The sequence below is a fragment of the Xiphophorus maculatus genome, chromosome 17 (assembly GCF_002775205.1).
Source record: "Xiphophorus maculatus strain JP 163 A chromosome 17, X_maculatus-5.0-male, whole genome shotgun sequence".
Taxonomy (NCBI): Eukaryota; Metazoa; Chordata; class Actinopteri; order Cyprinodontiformes; family Poeciliidae; genus Xiphophorus; species Xiphophorus maculatus.
Window position 1 is genome coordinate 14,962,486 of NC_036459.1, and position 12,967 is coordinate 14,975,452.

A 12,967-nucleotide genomic window follows, 5' to 3' on the forward strand; every position below is an offset into this window, starting at 1 on the left:
TTTCGTGTCTCTTGCTCGTCATTTAAGACTGCTTTTCAATGTGTCTGTAAGTCACAGGTAATGAATGAGCTATTTAATAGCGTTTGTTAAATGTTGCCACAGGTAACCCTAAAGAAATGCTTTGTTTGCTGTGACGCCCTATTGCTCCCCTATGGTATGTTAGCATTAAACTTAGCCTGGGAACAAACCAGCTTTGAAGACTCAGGCTATAATATTCATACACCTTCAGATTTGCTCTATTATGTCAATTTACACAACAGTCATGGGTGTCCAAATCCTGACCCACAGAGCCAGAAAATGGCAGAGAATGTCAACAGGATGACGTTTTGGTCGGCACTCCACAAATGTGACCTTTATGGAGGACTGATATGAAGAAAGTCACTGTAGAAAGAAAGCCAGAAGAAACCTTCTCTACAGTTTGCCATGAGCCATTTTACACTCCATCCACTTGAGGATGTTTTTTTAATTATTTGGTAAAATGGGTTGTTGGTTTTAAAAATGTCCACATCTCCAGTTGAGAACGTTCCTAGAAATGTTTTGAGCCACACGGAAACGCCAAAATCAGGACAAATCACTATTTTTACTCCCCCAGACCTGTAGGTGGTGCTAAACATGGAGCATAGGACATGCACTCAAAGTCTCCACAAGAGATTAGTTTTAGTTTAGAAATTAGCACAACATACACATTTGGGGTTATAGGTAAGGTTAGCGGTTTGGCTAATATGTTAGTGTTTTCACAACAGAGGCGTTTTGCTGCTCATGTGAATATGTAACTGTAAAACTTTCCTTATGGAACTTGTGCCCTACCTTTTGTGAAGGTGCACCCTGACTTTTGATCTCAATCATGTTCGACACCGAAAGCAGGAACAAACCTTGCCGGACATTTATGTTGCAGTTTATGAGGACCGGTGTTTGGATTTATTGCAAAGTTGCAATAAAAACTGCTTTACTTTGTTTTCTTGAAGCAGAAATTTTACTACTTCCTGGGGAAAATCTTCCTCCTTAGCGTTCCTGAGTGATCTGTGGGTCAGGATGACATTTTCCCTCCATTCCTCTGACAAGGAAAAAATGTAGACTGGCTGAGTCGTAGGCAGTGGTCAAATATTAATTACAGTTGTGTTTTCATAAGACTGCGATTAATTATACACCGGTGTCCAGTGAGATTAAGGTAAATCTAGGTAATCTCTGTTTTAGTCTACACACAAACTGTATGTGGAATTAATATTTATTCAAGTTTTTTTCCTGGTTTCCTTTCAACTTTTATGAGTCTTGTGCAAAGTTTTGGGAGGTGAATTGAAAAATATCACTCTATCACTGTTTAAGGTAAAGTGTAGTTGTGAGGAAGCAGAGATGCACTCAGAAACTGGCTGGTTGTGCTGGCACGGTTTCTAATCAGGAAACAATGCTAACAACTCACACTAGCAACTTTCCTTGGTGTGGAAGTTGCTATTGAGGGGATTCAACTCAAGGTGAGCTATTTTCAGGATCAGTGTTATAACGCTGCTATACGTCTGGGGTTCTACATGAAAATAGTGACAGCAGAATGTGCACCGATTAGATGCCCAGATGACCCCGAGCCAATAATGTAGCCAGGTGCTGGTTTGACTCTTTAATCAGCCGGTGACAACTGGTTTACAGGCAGGATGTGCGTGGATTGACGTTTGTAGGCCTGTGTGTGGTTCTACAAAGAAATTAATAAATACAAATTACAATCCACTATGAACGCAGACACTCATTTACAAACATATTTTAATCATATTATTTGTCTGTTTCATTAATACACTGCCTGGCCAAAATAAAAGTCGCCACCAAATAATGGTCACACTCTCTAATATTTTGTTGGACCGCCTTTAGCTTTGATTACAGCCCACATTCGCTGTGGCATTGTTTCAATAAGCTTCTGCAATGTCACAAGATTTATTTCCATCCAGTGTTGCATTAATCTTTCACCAGGATCTTGTATTGATGATGGGAGAGTCTGACCACTGCACAAAGCCTTCTCCAGCACATCCCAAAGTTTCTCAATGGGGTTAAGGTCTGGACTCTGTGGTGGCCAATCCATGTGTGAAGAAGATGTCTCATGCTCCCTGAACCACTCTTTCACAATGTGAGCCCGATGAATCCTGGCATTGTCATCTTGGAATATGCCCGTTCCATTTGGGAAGACAAAATCCATTGATGGAATAACCTGGTCATTCAGTATATTCAGGTAGTCAGCTGATCTCATTCTTTGGGCACACAATGTTGCTGAACCTAGACCTGACCAACTGCAGCAACCCCAGATCACAGCACTGCCCCCACAGGCTTGTACAGTAGGCACTAGGCATGATGGGTGCATCACTTCACCTGCCTCTCTTCTTACCCTGATGCGCCCATCACTCTGGAACAGGGTAAATCTGGACTCATCAGACCACATGACCCTCTTCCATTCCTCCAGAGTCCAATCTTTATGCTCCCTAGCAAACTGAAGCCTTTTTTTCTGGTTAGCCTTACTGATTAGAGGTTTTCTTACGGCTACACAGCTGTTCAATCCCAACCCCTTAAGTTGTGCGTGTGGAAATGCTTTTGCGTTCACAATTAAACATACTCCTGAGTTCTGCTGTTGTTTTTCTTCGATTTGATTTGACTAAACATTTAAGTAATCGCCGATCACGATCATTCGGGATTTTTTTCCGACCACATTTCTTCCTGGAAGACGATGGTTCCCCACCATCCTTCCAGTTTTCAATGATGCGTTGGACAGTTCTTAACCCAATTCTAGTAGTTTCTGCAATCTCCTTAGATGTTTTCTCTGCTTGATGCATGCCAATGATTTGACCCTTCTTAAACAAACTAACGTCTTTTCCACGACCACAGGATGTGTCTTTTGCCATGGTTGTTTAAGAAATGAGGAGTTACTCATTGCATCAGCTGGGGTTAAATAACTTGTTGCCAGCTGAAAGATAATCGCCTATGCAGTACTTATCCAATAGGAGGCTTGTACCTATTTGCTTAGTTAAATCCAGGTGGCAACTTTTTTTTTGGCCAGGCAGTGTATTAAAGTTAAATAAAGCAAAAGAAAGCAACTAAACATAATATAGTTTACCATTTTAGCACAGAAATTAGCTTAGCCTAGCCTTCGCTTATTCAAAAAGAAAATCTAACAACAGGAAATGTTCTAAGTACTAAAATGCACATATAATGCCACTCAAACATAAATACACTGCAACCTACCATTGATATGGACGCACACTCGAACGAAATAACAAAACCACATTAAAACACCACGTCCGCTGACCTGCAAGCTTCTCAATCAATGTTTTGGTATGAAAAAGAAATACTACTCACAAACGGTGGCGCCACCTGGTGACGAAGCTAGGAACTACAACATGGCCTTCAGAACAATCAGTGAAACATGAAGGAAGATTCAAGAATTTTTCAGAGAAACTCATAGAGAGACATTTGATGTTCAGCTAGTCTGACAGGTACTGGTCTTTTTACCACCTTTGCTATTTTGCACAGTTTCTGTATCTAAAAACAGACATTAAGCTGTACATTTTTGACCCAATTCACAAACATGTTGTCAAACTGGTGAAAACCAAACTGAGCAACCTCACAAGGAGGCTGAATGGATAACAAACTTTTGAGTTTTCAGTCTTTTCCTGTTAAGAAAGTTGCTGAAATTTTAAAATGCTAACATAAACTGTGAGTTTATAAAGTTAAGGTAAGTGAATACACTGAATCAGAAATGCTAACTGGGCTTCTCACAATGGATAGCAGCAAAACAAAGTTTTACTGCTACTCGTCTCTCTCACACACAGTGTGACATCACTTCTCCAAGCAATAGATATAATTAATGACCACTCATCGCTCAGAAAAGTAGGAAAAATATCTTGAATGCTGTTTATTGTATTGGTGTGAAGAGAAATTGAATTGGTTCAAAATCCACAATAGAAAACCAAAAACTAATACAACTATGACTAGCAAGCCTTTTACTTCAGGGATAAAAGGAAAACATAAATCAGACACCAACATCAGCATCATCAGCCAGTGGCGTTGTACTGCCATGTCTCCAATCCCTACTGACTGGACATCCCTAAAAGCCAATAGATAACCTGTTGTGGCCCAGTTGACAGAACCTGCCTGTGTCACCCTCTAATATAATGTCGCCCTGGGCAGTGACCCATATCATCCACATCAAAAACTGCCACAAGGGCTAATATTAAGTCAGATTTGTCATTGGTCGGTCACATTCCCAAAGGCCTTGATGGACACACGTCTTTATTTGCATTGCTGGACACAGACTTTGCTGCCAAATTCCAAAAAATGTAAGATCAAAAAAGGTATTTAAAGAGAATTACAACATAATCGTTCTAAAGTGATTTAGTCTGGTTTTCCCAATTAACAAAATTTATCGTTGGCTATGACGGAAGATTTTTTGATACATTAGGGGAACATTTATCCAAATTTAACTTTGATAAGCTGTGATGGAAGATTTTTTGATACATTAGGGGAACATTTATCCAAATTTAACTTTGGTAAGCTGTGATGGAAGATATTTTGATACATTAGGGGAACATTTATCCAAATTTAGCTGTGATGGAAGATTTTTTGATACATTAGGGGAACATTTATCCAAATTTAACTTTAGTAACTATGACGGAAGATTTTTTGATACATTAGGGGAACATTTATCCAAATTTAACTTTGAAAAGCTGTGATGGAAGATTTTTTGATACATTAGGAGGAAATGTGTCCAAATCAACCTGCCCTAATGTGAAAAAGCAATTACTTTTTCCATGTTTTTATTCCATTAAACAAATCCTACTTTGAAATGTGTTTTGTTTTGTTGTATTTACTCAGATTGGTTTTGTCTGATGTTAAAATTAGCTTGGAGAATTTAGTTTGTCCATTAAAATCAGTAATTGTTCATTTCTTCATTGGGTTTCACATACATGCAGTATTTTATTTTATTTTTCTACACCTCATCATTACGTTATGAATGAATCTGTAGTAAATGACAAATCACACTAAACTGATAAGCGGCTATTCATTATTAAATGCAATTCTTCTTCAAATCTATTATTAATCGCCTTGGAGTCCCTCAGGGTCTCAAGTTTGGCGACCTGTTCTTCATGAGGCGTCTCACAAGGCAAACAGCACTTTGACAGAGTTCTGCTCTCTGTTGAGTTTGCGGCGGGTCAGTCCCAACACGGCGACTGATGACGAAGAAGGTGATGATGACGTGCAGCAATTCCTCTGTATGCGGCTGTCCGACAACAAATGTGGCTGAACGTATAAGAGTCACTCCCTTTTCCCCCAACCCTGCGTGAAAATAAAATTGCTTGGCTATATTTGGAGAGAGCTGATGTCACAAGTGGTTTGAGCAAAGAGTTTATAAACTGTGACATCCTGACAAACCATCAGACTGCTCAACAGACAGACGAGGACGAAACGCTACACCCAGTGAGTATAGGAACCTTCCAGTTCCTATAGGTTTTTATTTTTATTTTTTACTGACACTAAGTTCTTGCTTTAAGTTTGGACTTTTACAAATGTTTGTTTTAGTTTTTGATGCAAGATTTCTGCTAAATCTGTTTTTCTTTTTCAAGATTTTCCAAGGCAAGTGATTTTTACCAAGCAAGAATGGATGCAATTTTTTAACCATTAGCAAAAAGCTGGTTTATTCTATTAAAAATATAAATCAGTTTCATGTAAAGCTATAATACTTTTTTATATATATAAATCATGACAAACACACGTTTGAATGTTTCCACTAAAATTTTGAGATTAAAAAAAGAATTCACTCATCAAATCCTTTGGGTATTTATTGATTCCAAAGTAAACAATAAATACCCCTTAAGAGAAATGACTGATGTCAGCTTCTATTATTTTTAGCTTCATATTGAAATCTGTTTTTGTATTGTGTTTTAAATGTTTTGGATTTTTTTTTCTTTACCAATTTGAATATCATACTATACAAAAAACATTTCTGTAAAGATGGAGAAAACAAAGTCTAACGTTGATGAAACCCTTTGTGTTTCTCCAGGAAGTCATCAGCACCAGAAACACCATGTATCACCTGAGAGTGCCTGTGTTTCTCCTGGCGGCGCTTGTGTTGCTCCGCTGCATCGCAGCCGCTCCAAGCCTCAGGTGAGGAAATGAGCTGGAGAATCTGTAAAGTGGACAGCGGTTCCGTAATTTAGCTTTACTCATCAAATCCATTCAAACATGAACCTAAATAGCTGTCTGGATATAAATAATAAAATGCAATGCTTGCACCTAAATTATGAGCCATTTATCTGCGATATCCTGAAAGAATATCTCAGCTTCCTGGTCTGCATCAGTTGTACATAAATAATCTCAGGGGTTTTGAAGTTGATCTTGTTGTGTATGATACACTAGGTCAAATAAAATAATATTCAAGCAGATAACTGGAAGTAGCACATGGCAACGTTTATTTTCCAACAGGGAACCTCGTCTTCTTCTTTACAGGGCCAGCTCACATCTCTTGTGCACAGCAACAGCGCCACCAATGGCGATTTGTTATATTTCCTGTATCTTCAGATTTCCTCCAACACATGAACATAATGAGTGGCGCAAAAACTGACCATGCACTGTATGCAACGCATAGAGGCGCTGCACTAGAAGGGGCGCAAAAACGATGTGGGGAATGCTTTTTCTAGTCAGCATTTTATGTACTTAACAGCTGTTTGTGTATGAAATGATCAATATATCGTCCCGGTTGAAAGGATGGTCTCTCAAACTGATGGTTCACAGTCCTTTATTCAACAGCCTTTGTATGTGAACACACTGTAAGAGCTACAAAATATACAAATAAAATACCATCAGTAACTCAAACAGTGTTGTTCTAACCTTTAACCTTAACATATGAATCTTTTACCTTGTGTGCTATAATTATGTTTTACAATACATGTATTTATTAAACTAACATTCCTGTGTCGTGATATAAAATACTGTGTATTTTGACTATTGAAATATCATATATATATAAATTATTATATTATATATAATATAATTCATATTATTCATATATTATTCATACAGGTTTATGTCATAGGAGGAGGGGGGCGGGGGGTTCCCGGTGACATGTTCGAATGCACCTCAGAAAGAATGTAGTTGCGCCCCTGCCAATAGGCCCGGGTCGAACGGAGCCAGGCTGGGCCAGGCCCGGACCCTGCAGTGCAAAAAGAGGGTATCATCAGCGTGAAATGCTGTGACCTTTTTCCATCTGTAATGCAGGTACTTCAGTTCCGGTTCCTCTTCCTCCGACGACAAGCAAGAAAATGCTCTTCCAGACAAGGAGAGCAGGTCACTGCCTGAGCTAATCGCCGACCCGTTCTCCGGCCTTATGGGCGCGCGGCCTGAGAGGGGGCTCACAGCAACGAACAGGTACGCGCTCGTGAACATGAGCTTTTGTCGTGTAAAAACATGTTTCTTTATTGTTTTTTTAATGTGACGTTTTATCTGTTTCAGTCATCACTTACAGAAGAGAGCGTGCGTCTTACCTACCTGTCTGGGAGAGAAGTTAGCATACAACTTGAACGTTCTAGCTGGCAAAAAAGAAAAAAAAACAGACGTGGGCAAGAACTCCTTCGGCAAGAGGGAGATACATCTGCCTCCCGCCCAGCTGCCATAGGGGAACTGGCCCAGAGGAGCCACGATTCCTATGTAGTACAAACTGGGAGAATACCCCAGTGACCTAATGATCATGTGTAACAGTGAATGAATGAATGACAACTCTGGTGATAAATCACATCATAAGATGATTTTTTAAAAATCATTTTATAAGCTTCAAGACTACAGTGCCTTTGATCTAAGCCTTCTGAATCCACGTATGTTTTCTTCCAGCTTTGTGAATCTCGTAAATCACAGCACTAATGAAATGAAGAAACATGTAGCTTCTCACAAAAAATTCTTGCAAGAGATTTCTGTTTCAGCACAACATGCAAATTAAACCAATAAAAGTATTTCTTCCCCAACAGGTTGGGGTAGAAAACACAGTGAGCATTTCGTGTCTCTTGCTCGTCATTTAAGACTGCTTTTCAATGTGTCTGTAAGTCACAGGTAATGAATGAGCTATTTAATAGCGTTTGTTAAATGTTGCCACAGGTAACCCTAAAGAAATGCTTTGTTTGCTGTGACGCCCTATTGCTCCCCTATGGTATGTTAGCATTAAACTTAGCCTGGGAACAAACCAGCTTTGAAGACTCAGGCTATAATATTCATACACCTTCAGATTTGCTCTATTATGTCAATTTACACAACAGTCATGGGTGTCCAAATCCTGACCCACAGAGCCAGAAAATGGCAGAGAATGTCAACAGGATGACGTTTTGGTCGGCACTCCACAAATGTGACCTTTATGGAGGACTGATATGAAGAAAGTCACTGTAGAAAGAAAGCCAGAAGAAACCTTCTCTACAGTTTGCCATGAGCCATTTTACACTCCATCCACTTGAGGATGTTTTTTTAATTATTTGGTAAAATGGGTTGTTGGTTTTAAAAATGTCCACATCTCCAGTTGAGAACGTTCCTAGAAATGTTTTGAGCCACACGGAAACGCCAAAATCAGGACAAATCACTATTTTTACTCCCCCAGACCTGTAGGTGGTGCTAAACATGGAGCATAGGACATGCACTCAAAGTCTCCACAAGAGATTAGTTTTAGTTTAGAAATTAGCACAACATACACATTTGGGGTTATAGGTAAGGTTAGCGGTTTGGCTAATATGTTAGTGTTTTCACAACAGAGGCGTTTTGCTGCTCATGTGAATATGTAACTGTAAAACTTTCCTTATGGAACTTGTGCCCTACCTTTTGTGAAGGTGCACCCTGACTTTTGATCTCAATCATGTTCGACACCGAAAGCAGGAACAAACCTTGCCGGACATTTATGTTGCAGTTTATGAGGACCGGTGTTTGGATTTATTGCAAAGTTGCAATAAAAACTGCTTTACTTTGTTTTCTTGAAGCAGAAATTTTACTACTTCCTGGGGAAAATCTTCCTCCTTAGCGTTCCTGAGTGATCTGTGGGTCAGGATGACATTTTCCCTCCATTCCTCTGACAAGGAAAAAATGTAGACTGGCTGAGTCGTAGGCAGTGGTCAAATATTAATTACAGTTGTGTTTTCATAAGACTGCGATTAATTATACACCGGTGTCCAGTGAGATTAAGGTAAATCTAGGTAATCTCTGTTTTAGTCTACACACAAACTGTATGTGGAATTAATATTTATTCAAGTTTTTTTCCTGGTTTCCTTTCAACTTTTATGAGTCTTGTGCAAAGTTTTGGGAGGTGAATTGAAAAATATCACTATCACTGTTTAAGGTAAAGTGTAGTTGTGAGGAAGCAGAGATGCACTCAGAAACTGGCTGGTTGTGCTGGCACGGTTTCTAATCAGGAAACAATGCTAACAACTCACACTAGCAACTTTCCTTGGTGTGGAAGTTGCTATTGAGGGGATTCAACTCAAGGTGAGCTATTTTCAGGATCAGTGTTATAACGCTGCTATACGTCTGGGGTTCTACATGAAAGTAGTGACAGCAGAATGTGCACCGATTAGATGCCCAGATGACCCCGAGCCAATAATGTAGCCAGGTGCTGGTTTGACTCTTTAATCAGCCGGTGACAACTGGTTTACAGGCAGGATGTGCGTGGATTGACGTTTGTAGGCCTGTGTGTGGTTCTACAAAGAAATTAATAAATACAAATTACAATCCACTATGAACGCAGACACTCATTTACAAACATATTTTAATCATATTATTTGTCTGTTTCATTAATACACTGCCTGGCCAAAATAAAAGTCGCCACCAAATAATGGTCACACTCTCTAATATTTTGTTGGACCGCCTTTAGCTTTGATTACAGCCCACATTCGCTGTGGCATTGTTTCAATAAGCTTCTGCAATGTCACAAGATTTATTTCCATCCAGTGTTGCATTAATCTTTCACCAGGATCTTGTATTGATGATGGGAGAGTCTGACCACTGCACAAAGCCTTCTCCAGCACATCCCAAAGTTTCTCAATGGGGTTAAGGTCTGGACTCTGTGGTGGCCAATCCATGTGTGAAGAAGATGTCTCATGCTCCCTGAACCACTCTTTCACAATGTGAGCCCGATGAATCCTGGCATTGTCATCTTGGAATATGCCCGTTCCATTTGGGAAGACAAAATCCATTGATGGAATAACCTGGTCATTCAGTATATTCAGGTAGTCAGCTGATCTCATTCTTTGGGCACACAATGTTGCTGAACCTAGACCTGACCAACTGCAGCAACCCCAGATCACAGCACTGCCCCCACAGGCTTGTACAGTAGGCACTAGGCATGATGGGTGCATCACTTCACCTGCCTCTCTTCTTACCCTGATGCGCCCATCACTCTGGAACAGGGTAAATCTGGACTCATCAGACCACATGACCCTCTTCCATTCCTCCAGAGTCCAATCTTTATGCTCCCTAGCAAACTGAAGCCTTTTTTTCTGGTTAGCCTTACTGATTAGAGGTTTTCTTACGGCTACACAGCTGTTCAATCCCAACCCCTTAAGTTGTGCGTGTGGAAATGCTTTTGCGTTCACAATTAAACATACTCCTGAGTTCTGCTGTTGTTTTTCTTCGATTTGATTTGACTAAACATTTAAGTAATCGCCGATCACGATCATTCGGGATTTTTTTCCGACCACATTTCTTCCTGGAAGACGATGGTTCCCCACCATCCTTCCAGTTTTCAATGATGCGTTGGACAGTTCTTAACCCAATTCTAGTAGTTTCTGCAATCTCCTTAGATGTTTTCTCTGCTTGATGCATGCCAATGATTTGACCCTTCTTAAACAAACTAACGTCTTTTCCACGACCACAGGATGTGTCTTTTGCCATGGTTGTTTAAGAAATGAGGAGTTACTCATTGCATCAGCTGGGGTTAAATAACTTGTTGCCAGCTGAAAGATAATCGCCTATGCAGTACTTATCCAATAGGAGGCTTGTACCTATTTGCTTAGTTAAATCCAGGTGGCAACTTTTTTTTTGGCCAGGCAGTGTATTAAAGTTAAATAAAGCAAAAGAAAGCAACTAAACATAATATAGTTTACCATTTTAGCACAGAAATTAGCTTAGCCTAGCCTTCGCTTATTCAAAAAGAAAATCTAACAACAGGAAATGTTCTAAGTACTAAAATGCACATATAATGCCACTCAAACATAAATACACTGCAACCTACCATTGATATGGACGCACACTCGAACGAAATAACAAAACCACATTAAAACACCACGTCCGCTGACCTGCAAGCTTCTCAATCAATGTTTTGGTATGAAAAAGAAATACTACTCACAAACGGTGGCGCCACCTGGTGACGAAGCTAGGAACTACAACATGGCCTTCAGAACAATCAGTGAAACATGAAGGAAGATTCAAGAATTTTTCAGAGAAACTCATAGAGAGACATTTGATGTTCAGCTAGTCTGACAGGTACTGGTCTTTTTACCACCTTTGCTATTTTGCACAGTTTCTGTATCTAAAAACAGACATTAAGCTGTACATTTTTGACCCAATTCACAAACATGTTGTCAAACTGGTGAAAACCAAACTGAGCAACCTCACAAGGAGGCTGAATGGATAACAAACTTTTGAGTTTTCAGTCTTTTCCTGTTAAGAAAGTTGCTGAAATTTTAAAATGCTAACATAAACTGTGAGTTTATAAAGTTAAGGTAAGTGAATACACTGAATCAGAAATGCTAACTGGGCTTCTCACAATGGATAGCAGCAAAACAAAGTTTTACTGCTACTCGTCTCTCTCACACACAGTGTGACATCACCTCTCCAAGCAATAGATATAATTAATGACCACTCATCGCTCAGAAAAGTAGGAAAAATATCTTGAATGCTGTTTATTGTATTGGTGTGAAGAGAAATTGAATTGGTTCAAAATCCACAATAGAAAACCAAAAACTAATACAACTATGACTAGCAAGCCTTTTACTTCAGGGATAAAAGGAAAACATAAATCAGACACCAACATCAGCATCATCAGCCAGTGGCGTTGTACTGCCATGTCTCCAATCCCTACTGACTGGACATCCCTAAAAGCCAATAGATAACCTGTTGTGGCCCAGTTGACAGAACCTGCCTGTGTCACCCTCTAATATAATGTCGCCCTGGGCAGTGACCCATATCATCCACATCAAAAACTGCCACAAGGGCTAATATTAAGTCAGATTTGTCATTGGTCGGTCACATTCCCAAAGGCCTTGATGGACACACGTCTTTATTTGCATTGCTGGACACAGACTTTGCTGCCAAATTCCAAAAAATGTAAGATCAAAAAAGGTATTTAAAGAGAATTACAACATAATCGTTCAAAAGTGATTTAGTCTGGTTTTCCCAATTAACAAAATTTATCGTTGGCTATGACGGAAGATTTTTTGATACATTAGGGGAACATTTATCCAAATTTAACTTTGATAAGCTGTGATGGAAGATTTTTTGATACATTAGGGGAACATTTATCCAAATTTAACTTTGGTAAGCTGTGATGGAAGATATTTTGATACATTAGGGGAACATTTATCCAAATTTAACTTTGATAAGCTGTGATGGAAGATTTTTTGATACATTAGGGGAACATTTATCCAAATTTAACTTTAGTAACTATGACGGAAGATTTTTTGATACATTAGGGGAACATTTATCCAAATTTAACTTTAGTAACTATGACGGAAGATTTTTTGATACATTAGGGGAACATTTATCCAAATTTAACTTTGAAAAGCTGTGATGGAAGATTTTTTGATACATTAGGAGGAAATGTGTCCAAATCAACCTGCCCCAATGTGAAAAAGCAATTACTTTTTCCATGTTTTTATTCCATTAAACAAATCCTACTTTGAAATGTGTTTTGTTTTGTTGTATTTACTCAGATTGGTTTTGCCTGATGTTAAAATTAGCTTGGAGAATTTAGTTTGTC

The 12,967-nt window shown here is 39.2% G+C and overlaps 1 protein-coding gene across 1 annotated transcript; it reads left to right on the forward strand.

Annotated features, from left to right (window-relative positions):
* Nucleotides 1-5,304: 5,304 nt before the first annotated feature.
* LOC111611844 lies at nt 5,305-8,010 on the forward strand. The gene is made up of 4 exons (XM_023350429.1): nt 5,305-5,445; nt 6,029-6,132; nt 7,243-7,392; nt 7,477-8,010. The coding sequence occupies exons 2-4, from the start codon at nt 6,053-6,055 to the stop codon at nt 7,637-7,639; spliced, it is 393 nt and encodes a 130-aa protein (XP_023206197.1). The 5' UTR covers nt 5,305-5,445; nt 6,029-6,052; the 3' UTR covers nt 7,640-8,010.
* Nucleotides 8,011-12,967: the final 4,957 nt, after the last annotated feature.

Excerpts from the sequence above, each read along its gene's own strand:
- LOC111611844 (XM_023350429.1), top strand. The coding sequence starts at position 6,053 with ATGTATCACCTGAGAGTGCCTGTGTTTCTCCTGGCGGCGCTTGTGTTG. Across the intron at positions 6,133-7,242 it reads GCAGCCGCTCCAAGCCTCAG|GTACTTCAGTTCCGGTTCCT; the intron begins GTGAGGAAATGA and ends TCTGTAATGCAG. Across the intron at positions 7,393-7,476 it reads GGGCTCACAGCAACGAACAG|TCATCACTTACAGAAGAGAG; the intron begins GTACGCGCTCGT and ends TATCTGTTTCAG.